This window comes from Osmerus mordax, chromosome 27 (assembly GCF_038355195.1).
Source record: "Osmerus mordax isolate fOsmMor3 chromosome 27, fOsmMor3.pri, whole genome shotgun sequence".
Classification (NCBI taxonomy): Eukaryota; Metazoa; Chordata; class Actinopteri; order Osmeriformes; family Osmeridae; genus Osmerus; species Osmerus mordax.
This window is the reverse complement of record NC_090076.1, coordinates 7,807,678-7,821,146: the sequence shown is the minus strand read 5'-3', so window position 1 is coordinate 7,821,146 and position 13,469 is coordinate 7,807,678. Positions and strand designations below refer to the sequence as shown.

The following is a 13,469-nucleotide window of genomic DNA, read 5'->3' as shown; positions in this document are numbered from 1 at the left end:
AGTGCCTTGCCCAAGGACACAATGTCATGGCCGGGAATCGAACCGGCAACCTTCAGATTACTAGCCCGATTCCCTAACCGCTCAGCCACCTGACTCCCAAGGTAGAAAGGTGCGGGGTTTCTCTTACCTTTAGTTTGATCGTGCCTTTGTCTGGAAAAAAAGGAAAAAACAGAGAAAAACAATGTTAGTGACGGAGCAGGATGTTTGAACGTGGAGAGTGCCTGGGCAGGGGGAGGTGGGAGGATGGGGGAGGCGTGGAGCAGGGGAGGGGTGGAGCAGGGGAGGGGAGAGGGGCAGGCGTGTAGCTGGTGTGTCCCAGCAGCTGCGGCCTGTCTCGGTGCCACTCGGAGGTCTCACACACCCATCTATCAGCGCCCGGCTGTCAAACAACTCTGACAGGAACATACACACAGGCCGGGAAACAGAGCGGGCCCGGGCTCAGCCCAAAACCAGCCAATCACGGCCACCCGTGGGCCCTGTGAGGTCACGAGCGCGCCATCCACACCACAGGTCAAAGGTCACTCCGGCTGTGTGTGTGTGTGTGTGTATACAGTGCTGTGGGAGGTGGAGGGGGTGGAGCCGTCCTCACCCAGCACGGTGCCGTGACTGTAGGCCACCGTCTCGCCCTTCACTGACAGCTGCACTTGGACCCTGGTCTCCTGCACCGCGTTGAAGATGGTCACGCTCAGGGCCTCCTCCACGCCCGCGCGGAACACCGAGGGAGCAGCGATCAGGTAGCCCCTGGGGGGGAGAGACGGGGGACAGACAAGGGGGGTCAGATCAGGTGAGTCCTGGGGGTGGGAGAGACGGGGGAGAGACAGGGGGGGTCAGATCAGGTAGCCCCTGGGGGTGGGAGAGACGGGGGAGAGACAGGGGGGGTCAGATCAGGTGAGTCCTGGGGGTGGGAGAGACGGGGGAGAGACAGGGGGGGTCAGATCAGGTGAGTCCTGGGTGTGGGAAAGGGAGTGGTGTGGGTTAGATCAGGGCGGGGGTACCGAAGGCTTCTTAGAGATCGGGACACACCAGTGAAGCCCTTGGCATCCAGCAGCCCTGCTCAGCACCACCACGAGTCCATGATGGGGTGGGAAAAACAAACGCCGCGATTGACCGATTACCTGAAGTCAACTTCTAACCCCATCACACACGCACGCACTCAGACGCATTCCTAAAGTGAGATTAGGTTTTATCGAAAGCTTACCAGGGATACAGTGACTGGCAGGCAATGAGCTTTGTACTCTTGTGTTCTCTCTGGGCAGTCTGGCTCGTGGGAGGCGACCTAAGACTCTGTTGCTTTTGAAACGCAACCGCTGAGATTCCTGACAGTCACTCAAGACCTTCAGGTTGAGGGAAGCCGGCTGTTGTGAGGTCAAAGGGCGAAGGTCGTTCTTGAGATGCACTTAAACATTCTGGACAAGGTCATATTAAACTTTTACCACTGACTCAGAGTTTACAATGGAGTTCGAAATGCCCAAAATACAAAAACTAATAATAATAATTTAGGGGAGTGCATTGTAGGGAGAACTATCTACTTAAGAGTTTTTGCTCATACTAATTTAAATGATCTTATGCAAGGATTCCACAGAATCCTTAGATGAGTGCCAGGTCAGGTGGATGGCATTACAGGTCTGGGAGCACGAGGAAATGGCAAAATCCTTCGGACAAGCAGCTTTGAGAATGGGAACATAATGTGAAGAAATTGAGATTGGGGCTTTTGACCTGCAGCCACTTCAGCCTGCTCGCGGACACACCCTGGATCAGGTACTGAGAACCATGCTTCCTCCAATCACATGGGCAGGCATCCCAACCTGCAGAGACTCATTTCCGGGAGGTAGACCCCCCCCCCCCCCCGGGACGCAATCCTGACGCATGATGTACCCCCTCAACCTGCACGTACCCCCCCCCCCCCCCCCTCCCCCCCCCCCCCTCCCCACCCCATTTGCGGCCGTCAGGGAGCCGCTATTGAAATGCGGGAGACTCCCGGACCTTCCGGGAGACTTGGGATGTCTGCATGGGTAGGTGCACTGAACCTCGCAATGCCTACTGCTTCGTGTGAACGCTCCGGCTCCAGGAGGACCGGGGTTTCTTGTGTCTTTCAGAGCCGATTCTTACAGTATTCACTCTCCTGCTACACTTGGCGGCAAAGCTGCTAACTCCTGACAGAGACTGGGCCTGATACCATCAAAGCGTTCGAAGTCGAGAAGAGCCGTTCGCTCTCTAGCAGAATGAAAGAGTCTAGAAGCTGTCAGAAGAAGCCATTATCAAGAGACGTAAAAGACTTGTGCTCCGGGATTCAGTCAGGAGATGAGAGCTGTTGTTTTTCGACGGCCTGGCCACATACTATACCTTCTACAATCCTGAACAATACTTTGGAATTTAATTATGTTTTTCGTCACGGTGTAGGCTACCATATAGAAGAATCTCTGAACGTAACAACGCGCTCATTCAAGAAAGTATTGCAAAAGTCAATTTAATTCACATGCACACACTGTAAAGGAGCTAACAGCAAACATTAATAAAAGTCATTTTTTGATTATTCTAATGTATTTCTACATGCATAATTATGTGTCCCTGTGTTATACCACTATCAATACCATATTATTAAATACACACGGGAAAATACAATATATTCTAAGTCAACAACAATAAACTGGTGTATTTACCTCCCTTGCATGGTAATAATGTCAGCCTACTGTTAATGTATAGCCTATAAACTAGCAAACAATCAACACAACAACCTACCAAATTAGGTCAACTTACTGTTTTTCTTGTGCACAACATCTATGCACGGTGCAGATGAATAAAGTCCAGAAGAGACTGAGCATACAAAACCAGGATCTCAACATTTTCAAAGGCACCCTCGACCAACTGTAATGTTGGTTATTATCTCATTCCCATGTACAGTAAAGTGTTCAGATTGAAAGAGCCCCTCCGGTTAGAGGTCTGTCCATGGTGGCTGGACGGTGTGCGCGCTCAGTGAAGTTTTGACTGGAATCAGCAAACGAGGATCAAGTTTTTATCATCCCACTTTGAGAAATCCCGTTCTAAGCAATTCGATTTTTTTCTCCAGTTCAACGCGCATTGCCAGCTCTTTTTCTCTCGTGTGCCCTCACCCGCCACCGTTCAGTTCTCTCATATTTCGGCTTTACAAATTGTCCGCCCACCATCTGAGTAGCCTTTCGTGATAGGAACAGTTTGATAATGTTTTTTTCACTCGAGGAATGGCTGTTCTTTCCCCGATGTCCAACTGTGCGTCCTCTGCTCTTTGAAGTTCCAAGGCTTTTGTTCCCACTAGAGCGAGTCAGAACAGCTCGAGTCTCCACGGTTCATTCACAGAAAACCCTGCCTCTGTCAGCTCTGAGGCATGTATACCAACAAGCTACAGATAAACTATATAAGTAACCTGGTCTGGCCAGGGTTAAGACCGTCCCATTCCACAGGGAAATAAATTACGTTCACTTAATAAATCATGCTACTGCGGACCAAAACGTATAAAGGTTAACCAAAAAAAGAATCAACTTTTTTTTCCCACTGCACGCAAGTTAAAATGTATGTCTTAGGGAACAAATATTTTCTGCATTTTAGAGGTGTATTTGAATTGATTGTTAATACCCATGTAATCCTACTTTTTTGTTTGTCCCCCTTCACAATGTAGGTCTGCTAAGCACAGAAAACTATTTGGCCCCATCTTGTGTTGACATGCGTTAACTACAACTGTATACAACCCTTGACCTTTCTGAGCTTGCCTCACAGACGTCTTGGTCTATACATACACAAATAGTAACACATGTGTTTGCCTGTGGAGGGCTTGTTTATTGAAAAAGAAACACCAAGTTAAAAGTTTAAAGATGCATCTGCATTCTTGTTTGTCATTCAACATTCAGGTAACAGTCATACATTTAAAAAAAACGAAACAGAACATCAACTCTAAAACTGCATTTTCAGGAACACAATAATACTTGAATTCAGTCAGGGCAGGAGTATCCCTGAGTGTCCGTCACATTAAAACCAACAGGCAGCAAATCTGTCTAGTCAGGTCGTCTCAGGCGCGACCGTGAATGATGCTACGAACCGATCGCTCTCTCTGCTTCTGCTCCACCAGGCCGTGAAACGGCGGGCATCGCAGCTCCCCCGGCTCCGGCTCCACGAAGGAGGCCTTGGAGAAGACCACCACGGCGTCCTGGCTGACCTCCACCCCGTGGGCCAGGCACAGCTGGGAGGCGAGGGGGTCGTCCAGGCCCAGGAGGCGGGCCAGCCTGGGGAGGGGGAAGCGGCAGTTGCGGCTGCTGTGCCCGTGGCTGTAGAGCAGCAGCAGGTCTCGGCGACACGCCCCCAGGTGGCGGTGGAGGGCGCAGCTCTGCAGGAAGTCCAACCTCCCGGCCAATCGGAGCAGCCGTACGGGGTTGCGCTCCAGGAAGGCCCGGTTGATGGCCAGCGCCAGGCTCACGGCCGGGGAGGAGCGGACGTGGGCGGGGAGCTCCAAGCTGTGCTGCATGGCACGGGCCGAACCTGAGTCACACACACAGAGTCCATTTGCTAGATAAATGAAGGAAGTTTTAAGATTTAGACTCATAATTCTCCTATTTTATTCATTTAACAGATACAACAATCAAGCCGTTTGTCCACAAGGCTCCGTACCCAGGTTATACAGCAGGCTGAGGGCCTGGAACTCCTCCTGGTTGGGGTGCTGCCCGCGGGCGTAGCAGTCCATCAGCCAGCTCAGGCTCTCCTGCAGGTGGGTGTCGTTGATGCGCGGGTCGTAGCGGCGCAGCGGCTCGCCGCACAGGCGGTAGGAGGAGTAGAGGAGGAAGCGCACCGTGGGCTCGAGCACGGCCACGCAGTCCCGCCCGCTCACCCGCTGGATGATCATGTCCTGGCGCACGCTCCGCAGACGGTCAAATATAAAGTCGTACACCTGGCGGGGGTGGGGGACGATGTAGAACTGTCAGAACCGCTAGTAACAACATCGTTAAAGGCATCGACTAAGATCGTAAACCCTATGTATTTCAGAGCCAAGACGATAGGACTAACCTCCGTCCACGGCTGCAGGTCACCGGAGGCGGCGATGTCATCTATGAGGAAGCTCACCGTCTTCTGCAACACGGCTGGCGGCCGGAGGTCGCTGGGTCGCGTGGAGTCTTTACCTGCCGCAGGTCTCGAGTACTCCTTCACCATTCGCGAAGGGTCTGCCCTTGGCCGGCGATCTCTTTCTGTGCCAGCCAACATCTCAAAGTGGTGCAGTCGGCTTTGCGCTTCCCGGTCGTGGATCTCACGAGTTGGGCACATTGACATGCATGTGCCCCGGGGAACGGCGTCATGTCTCCTCTCCCCTTCCTTCTCTTCCTGCACTTCTCGCTGTTGCTCCTGGTTCAGCCGCCATCCTCTACCCACTGGCTGGCCCCTCTTTTGAGAGGTGAAACTACACAAGACAACAAACAATTTCTATTTCACATCACTCTCTTAACATAATCTAGCCATGTGTATCTGATAACTAAGGCCATTCATAATAGGCATAAGAAGAACGGTTAAAACTGACAGTTGCCTATTAATCATATCGATAGCGAAGTTGTGCATCCCAAACTGCTGACACTGACTGCTAACAAGCTGCAAAGACGGACGGTGAGATTGCTAGCCTGATAGCTAACGGACGCTAGTCTACAGTACTCCGGTAGCCATACACAACCAATTTCATCAATACAGTATTTGAATCTTTTTTTTTACTCCGCCAGCTCTAACTTCGCACAAATAACGTGAATGTGTTGCTACTAAATTATGCTGGCTAACTGGTTTTATCGACTCACATGCGACGGGGTGCTCTCCTGGTGCTCATTGGTTACAGACAATGGCAATGAACGACACTTACTCGAAGAGCCAATCAGAGACGCAGCTTATAGTTACGAACACATGTCATATCCGGCTCGTTGGCGTTACACTTTTTATTGCCCGTGTTTTATAAAAACCGAATGAGCAAACAAGTTAACGTTGCATTAATAGACGCATAATGCGGGTTGAAGGTTTGAATTAATTTTATTAATATCTATAATTATTTACACAAAACAATGTTCATTTTACATTCATTAAAAAGTGGCAAAAAATATGTGAAAGGAAATTGAGCATAAAGTACATGCTTTTGTGTTCTTCAGTGTTTGGGGCAGTAGAGCTCCTGAGCTCTGGTGAAGCCAAGCTGCTCTTCCTCCAGCGACTGCTGAATTTGCACGGTGTGGCGACTGACCAAGGAAGACAGTTCCAGTAGTTCGGAAAAACCCCTGGGTCAAAGATGGAAAAATATACAAATAAAAGAGTTGTTAACAGAGACTCACAAGTTCATATCAGATACACCTGGCACTGGAAATCCCAAAAGACACTTGGCATGTGGCGGTACAGGTCTTTTGGCACAGTCTGTGTTTACTAGCCACCAGGCACGGTAAACAAAAAGAACCTCACCCAGTCAGCTGCTTGCTGATTTCCCGTGCAGCCGTCTTCATCTCTTTCAGACTCTCTACGGACGCCTGGTCGTCCTGCTGAGCTCCCAGGGTGCACTGCAGCAACACCTCCTCGCTGTCCTTCAGGCACGCCTCGGCCCTGACTGAACGGGGGGGAAGGAGACCACGAGAGTTTACACCCAGGGTCATAGACAAACAACAGGGTTTTTTTCCCAGTCTACATTCCCAGTGCACTGAACCGGGACCACTGACCCAGGAACTCTCTCCTGTCCCCTTCGATGTGGAGGTTCTTGACCGGCAGCTCGTGTCTGGTCGTGTCCACGGCCGTAGCGAAAGACCGGTACTCTTCGGTGAAATGCTGGGCTGCGTCAGCCACTGGAGTCAAAGCGGCAATCTGAAGAGAAACAAACAAATTAAAACAAAAGGAACGAATCAGTGCCTCCATCTAGAAGAGTCTTAAATGTGAGGTTGCCCCCTCTGTGCTTGGTCAGATGGCTGAGCGGTTAGAGAATCGGGCTATTAAATCAGAAGGTTGCCGGTTCGACTCCCAGCCGTGCAAAATTACGTTGTGTCCTTGGGCAAGGCACTTCACCCTACTTGCCTGGGGGGGGGGGGGGGGGATGTCCCTGTACTTACTGTAAGTCGCTCTGGATAAGAGCGCCTGCTAAATGAGTAAGTGTAATGTAAATGTAATGTCATGATTTCTGGAGGTGGGGGGGAAGCACCGACCTGCAGGTCCAACAGCTGGTGCGTCTGCTTGTTGTTCTCCAGCAGGAGGTGCTGTCGCTTCTTCTCCTGGACCTGCTGACGTAGCTGCTCCTCCTCCTCCATCACGGCCAGGATCCGCCCCTCGGCCTCCGCCTTCAGCTTCCTGGTGTTGTGCTCCATCTGACATCACACCTCAGTCATCAGCAGATGTTTAGGGCTAACCCCTAACCTTGCTGTGCGCGCGTGTAGTACCTGCTCATAGCGTGTTCAGATGGTGCATCTAAAAAATGATCTGGGGGGTCTATTCTCTTGTAGTAACAACATCAACCGACTATCACTGGACAGACAACACTCTCTCTCAAGGCTCCTACAGTTAGAACTGAGCCCTTCCAGTCCTCGATCTGCACACCTGTGCTTTGTGGACGTCGATTTGGTTTGAGGCGTCTGCCAAACGAATGCACGCAATATTTACAGTCGTCATACCTTGGCTGTTAGGTAGGTCAAAAGCAAGGTTTGCATCTCTAACATCTTCTTCTCTTGTTCCACGTTCTTCTCAGGCTCCGCTGCACTCGCCAACACCGTCTTTTCTAGCGGTCAAGATCACATTTCAGAAGCTTGGATCCTCTCTCAGAGTCACATTTTAAATGGTCCAACACATTTCAATTGTCGATCTGAATCTGTCTGGCGGTATTACCTCTAATGGCTGACATTTCAAAGTCTGGACGCAGACAGTGCCCATCCAGGATGGTTGACTGGAGAATACTTTTTCCGAGTAGCGAGGGCTCGAGAATATTGGGCATCATGGCTGTGTGATCAAGAGAATAATGTCAATGACAGTGTCTTCACACTCCTAACAGTAGCCACAACCAAAAAGAGGAACAAGACAAGCACAGAGTAGGAGATTCACTCCAATGCACGGTTTCCTCGAGGCTGGACTGCTCCGTGTGAACTTACAGGCAGGAAGGGACTGAGGGGCCAGAGACTGCCTTGGAGGGGTGCTGACTCGCGGTTTGACGCCACCCACTTTGGGTGAGGCAGGGCGCGGAGGCACAAAAACTGACTCATTGGTTAGCGAATTACTCTGTGAACAGATAAGGAGGATCGCTGTAGGGTTTTTGTATTACGGTGATTTACAAATCGTACATGGTTTATCACGACTGTCATTATTCAGTTTAAGAATCAATTGAATTCATGGTGAAAGATCCTACAGGGAATAAAGGTATTACAAGCTACCTACCTTTGACAACGTTTTGTCAACAGACTGCAGGTATCGCGATTTCACTATTGTTACACCACCACCTGAGGATGACGATGGTTATACAGAACGTTACTATTCACCGTCCACAAACAATGAATGAAGTTGAAATATCAGAACTTACTTTTAGTTTTCTTTGAGGCTCCACCGTTAGTTTTGTTTTCACTCCCAATCTTGGAGCTACAACAAAAACAAAACAAAGCAGACATCACTTCCGGTACACAATAATGTACACATTAAAGTAATCAATCCTCCCTAGTTATAGAATATAGCCTACTGACTGGGCAATTTGTCACTTGAGCTCTTTTCAAAATGTTTTTGCCGGTCTGTCAACAACAAACAGGCTCATCATGTTCGCGACGCTAGCAACAGTTGGATAGGAATGACAATACATCTTCCAAACTATCCTCCCATGATGATTACTAACAGAATAACCCCACTAGTAATCTTATATAGCCGTCACCATATCTTTACGGAATGGTAAGATGCAAATGTATCAGTAAAGCGGTCAACTATGTACCCTTTCGCATCAGAGGAAGTTGGTTTCTGGCTCCTGGGGACAAACGACACTCTTCTTGACGCCATGTTGATTTAAGCATACCGCCTTTCTCTCCGTGTCCTAGTGGAAACTCGTCCGGGTGGGAATGTCTTCTTCTTTACATTTGGGTGACAGATCGTAGCCAACTTGAAGGTGCCTACCCCGCCACCTACTGTGCAGGAGTGAGGCCATCTCGCCCTTCTCCACAACCCGCTCTCAAGAATAATTTTCCAGGTGTGATGCCGGTGGCCTTAACTATCTTAAAATAAACCAAACCAATAAATTCAGTTCCTTGACAGTCAGCATGAATAATATTGTAATAAAGTCAATTCGAAAGTATATAGCCTACAGTCATGCATTTATCCGTAATAAATCGAGAATACTTATCAAGCAAGCAAGAAATAAGCACATATGCATTTTAGCAGAAAGGGGAGAACGTGTGCAAGACTAAGACCACAATTTGTAAAAGCTACCACAAGAGGGCTGTAATCTCTAATATCTCTTGAGGCTAGCATGTGATATGACATTGTTGTAGGAGCCGAGAATCCCCACAACGTTCTATATTGCCGACACAGTAGTATTCGACCATGCTCCAACACACCTGATTCAAATGAAGCTTGATAATGACCATTCATTTGAAGCAGGTGTGTTGGAGCAGGGAAACATGTAAAACCACCCTGAGGACCAGGGTTGAAGACCACTGGATGGGTTTTCAGGCACTGAGACGTATTGCCCGGGGAACATGGGTGTGTGTGTGTGTCTGTGTGTCTGTGGGTGTCTGTGTCTGTGGGTGGGTGTGTCTGTGGATGGGTGTGTGTCTGTGGATAGGTGTGTGTCTTGTGTGTGTGTGTGTGTGTGTGTGTGTGTGTGTGTGTGGTAGCTGGAGATCTTTCCAGTGAGTGCTTGAGATGCAGTGTGCCGGCCGTTTGTGTGCCTAAGTCTTCAGAAACATAATGACTGCTGATCCCACCTGTCTGAGCTGGGTTTGGGCTGAGAAGGACAATGGGCCAGAAGACGAGGGGTGTGGTGACGTAAACAGGGACAACCTCTAGTGACCGTCCTTTCTTGCTTCCAGAATCTTCCACGGGAATGGAGGATTGAGAGACGGGGAAGGACAGTGTGGCTTGAAGCGTATAAGGGCATGTAGGCTGCTCGTGAAACTTGTTTGCAAGTGACCTTTCGGCTTTAATGAAGTTTCACGTAGATAAAGGTTGAGCATTTGGGCTTGGCCTGCAAACGTGCGTGTGTGTGTGCGTGTGTGTGTGTGAGAATAAGAAAAAAGAAAAGCTTCAGATTTTTTCACATAAAATATACCTGTATAAAAACTGTGTGAGTAAACTTGAATGTGACAGGATGAGACGTCAGATTTGTGTAGATATCGGTACAGTTTGTGTACGTGTGCGAAACACGTTTTATCAGGTCTTACCTATTCTCCTCTGTCACTGTAATAAGGCATGGGGCTGCCATGGGGCTGCATGCCTGTCGACTGTCTGTCATCACCAAGCAATGCCTGAACCAATAGGAGCTTTGAGGTGAAGAGCAAGCTATTCTGATCTATAGGTGATAACAGCCCGATGAATGCGTCCTGGTTCAATGACTTCAATCAGTTATACCTTGGATCGAAAAACGTTGTCGTGTATTTTCGGACTAACAGATCACACAGACGCGCAGAGCAATGTTGTCGCCGTATCAATTCTGCTGCTTCTGTCTATGTACAAAGGGAGTGGTATTCAGATGAAGGAGTTGAAGATATTTAAGGAAGAAGTGCCCGGTGAAAGATGGCCCCGGGTACAGCAGAGAGCCTGAATGAGAGGCCTTGTCCCACCCTGCGGAGCATCTCCCCCCATCTCCCCCCGTCTCCCCCCATCTCCCCCCATCTCCCCCCATCCTCCGAAACTCTGACGTCTGCATGCTGACCTGCGTCACGACACGGGTACCTCGTTTGGTCTTCTGAGACACTCACTGATTGACACACACACACTCACTCTCTACAGAACGCAGACACCCGACCCTAACACCTCATCCCCTCCACCCTTGCCACAAGCCCTTACTCATCCCCTTAGTCTGGCTCAGATAGGGCTTACAGGAATGCTGCAGGCAGACACATAGGCAGAGGAGACAGACAGACAGACAGAGAGAGAGAGACAGGCAGGCCGGCAGACACACACACACATTGTAATCCAATCAACAATAAAACACCCCAAAAATATAGATATTTTTCCTTCCTGTTAGAAGAAGATTCTCCTTCCTGTTACTTCCTGTCGAGGTGGAACAGGACTCCTGTCTCCTGATTGGCTCCTCCAGTGGCACCAGTGACCTCCCCTTCTGTTGTTCTCCCCTGTTTGCTCTTCTTATTTACGACCCACCCAGTCTGACAGGAGCTCCCGGTTTTAAGATATTAGTGCTCTTTGTTTGCTCAGAACCAAGCACTTAGTTCACCTAAACAAGTCTACTACTACTGTCCTGAACTATCCCTTCCCTCCCTCCCCCTTCCCTCCCCCCCCCCCCCCCTATCAGCACAATGACGACTCTCTCCATTCAGGAGGGAGATGTTAACAGACTTTTCAAGAGGCAGAACCCACGCAGAGCAGCTGGGCCGGACTCTGTCTCTCCAGCCACCCTTAAGCACTGGTCTGACCAGCTGTCTCCGGTGTTCATCTACATCTTTAACACCACATGGAAACATGCCATGTGCCAGCTTGTCTCAAGTCCTCCATCATCATCCCTGCGCCAAAAAAGCCAAGGCCAACAGGACATAATGACTACAGACCCGTCTCCCTGACCTCTGTGGTAATGACGTCTTCCGAGCGCCTGGTGCAGGCACACCTCAAATCCATCACAGACCCTCTCCTGGACCCCCTGCAGTTTGCCTACAGAGCCAACGAACTGTGGACGACGCAGTTAACATGGCCCTCCATTTCACCCTACAGCACCTGGACTCCCCAGCATCCTACGCCAGGATCCTGTTTGTGGACTTCAGCTCTGTCTTCAACACCATCATCCCTGCCCTGCTTCAGGACAAGCTCTCCCAGCTGAACGTGCTCGAATCCACCTGCAGGTGGATCACAGACTTCCTGTCTGACAGGAAGCAGTGCGTTAAGCTGGGAACACAAGTCTCTGACTCCCGGTGCATCAGCACCGGATCTCCTCAGGGCTGCGTCCTTTCTCCTCTGCTCTTCTCCCTGTACACCAACAGCTGCACCTCCAGTCATCCGTCCGTCTAACTCCTGAAGTTTGCTCCCTCACCAAGAAAGCACAACAGAGGATGTACTTCCTACGGCAGCTGAAGAAATTCAACCTGCCAAAGACAATGATGGTGCACTTTTACACAGCTATCATTGAGTCCATCCTCACCTCCTCCACTATTTGTATTTTTTGTAATATTTGTATTTTTTGTATTTTATATTGTAAATTATTCTAAATCCCCTTAGTATTGCTAGACTATGTACCTTTAGTATAGTTAGACCACATATTTAGGTTTCAAGATTCCTATATGTATAATGTATGCACCTTCCTGTCAAAGTAAATTCCTTGTCTGTGCAAACTTTCATGGCGATTAAAACTTTCTGATTCTGAAGAGCAGCCGTCAGAATATGTGACCCCACTGTAACTGCTGAATAAAGGAGTCAAAATTTCAAAATATTGTTTGGGGTAGTTATGTCATCCCTTCACACTAATCTGGACACATGGTTTCTCATTTGGAGTCACCACAGAGCCAGTACCACAGAGGTCACCATATCTGACAGCCGTCAGAATGGGTGACCCCACTGTAACTGCTTCATAAAGGAGTTAAACTTCAAACCATTGTTTGGGGGTAGTTATGTCATCCCTTCACAGCTTTGGAACGTACCGAGGATTTGTCGCAGGGGTTAGATGAAACATATCGATGAGGTCAGCCTAAATCTAAATGGTCTCGATGCTCTCTCAGAAGGGGGGTAAGGGGTGCATGGGGTGCCCGGGGGGGTTGGGTGGGGTAAGTTGTAGTTGGCGACATACATTCGTTCATCTCCATGATGCTTTAAATTCCCCTACTCTGGAAGGGCTCACGCCGTGGGCGTTTGGTTGACCCCCGCATGATCGGTCGCTTGGTAGCTTCTCAGACATCCGTGGTGTTAATCATCTCCTCTCTGCTGCTGACTCACGATGTTGCCGACCAACCAAGCCCAGCGGATCCTGTCCTCTCACACTGGCCCACCTAGCTCCCGGGACTCAGCTCACGCTCTCAGACAGAGGTGTTCTCCACCAGCTTCCATGTGACCGAGCAGTGAAGACCAGCTACCCCGTCCCCTCAACCATTTACATTTAGCAGACGCTCTTATCCAGAGCAACTTACAGTAAGTACAGTACAGTTCCCCCAGAGGCAAGTAGTGTGAAGTGCCTTGCCCAAGGACACAACATCATTTGGTTTGCGTAGCCGGGAATCGAACTAGCAACCTTCTGATTACTAGCCCGATTCCCTAACCACTCAGCCATCTGCCCCTGACCCCATACCCCTCAACCCCTCCCAGAAACTATTTTTTTTCTTCAA

At 49.5% G+C, this 13,469-nt stretch overlaps 3 protein-coding genes across 3 annotated transcripts in view; all 3 read right to left on the bottom strand.

Annotated features, from left to right (window-relative positions):
* The window catches only part of cpamd8 (C3 and PZP like alpha-2-macroglobulin domain containing 8), a 29,304-nt gene extending 26,082 nt beyond the window's left edge, over positions 1-3,222 (bottom strand). The window contains exons 1-3 of the mRNA XM_067230461.1: positions 2,758-3,222; positions 590-741; positions 128-150 (exon numbers count right to left, since the gene is read on the bottom strand). Coding sequence (XP_067086562.1) covers positions 128-150; positions 590-741; positions 2,758-2,843 — 261 coding nt within the window. The 5' untranslated portion in view covers positions 2,844-3,222. The remainder of the gene's footprint in view (positions 1-127; positions 151-589; positions 742-2,757) is intronic.
* Positions 3,223-3,798: 576 nt separating this feature from the next.
* sac3d1 (SAC3 domain containing 1) lies at positions 3,799-5,828 on the bottom strand. The gene is made up of 4 exons (XM_067230626.1): positions 5,799-5,828; positions 5,029-5,416; positions 4,636-4,912; positions 3,799-4,506 (listed from the first exon to the last, which is right to left on the bottom strand). Exons 1-4 carry the CDS (start codon positions 5,825-5,827, stop codon positions 4,040-4,042), a joined length of 1,161 nt encoding a protein of 386 aa, XP_067086727.1. The 5' UTR covers position 5,828; the 3' UTR covers positions 3,799-4,039.
* A 185-nt stretch (positions 5,829-6,013) lies between these two features.
* On the bottom strand, positions 6,014-9,018 carry haus8 (HAUS augmin like complex subunit 8). The gene is made up of 10 exons (XM_067230700.1): positions 8,924-9,018; positions 8,528-8,583; positions 8,386-8,447; positions 8,103-8,229; positions 7,843-7,953; positions 7,632-7,735; positions 7,170-7,328; positions 6,693-6,834; positions 6,442-6,583; positions 6,014-6,263 (listed from the first exon to the last, which is right to left on the bottom strand). Exons 1-10 carry the CDS (start codon positions 8,986-8,988, stop codon positions 6,137-6,139), a joined length of 1,095 nt encoding a protein of 364 aa, XP_067086801.1. The 5' UTR covers positions 8,989-9,018; the 3' UTR covers positions 6,014-6,136.
* Between the last annotated feature and the right edge of the window lie 4,451 nt (positions 9,019-13,469).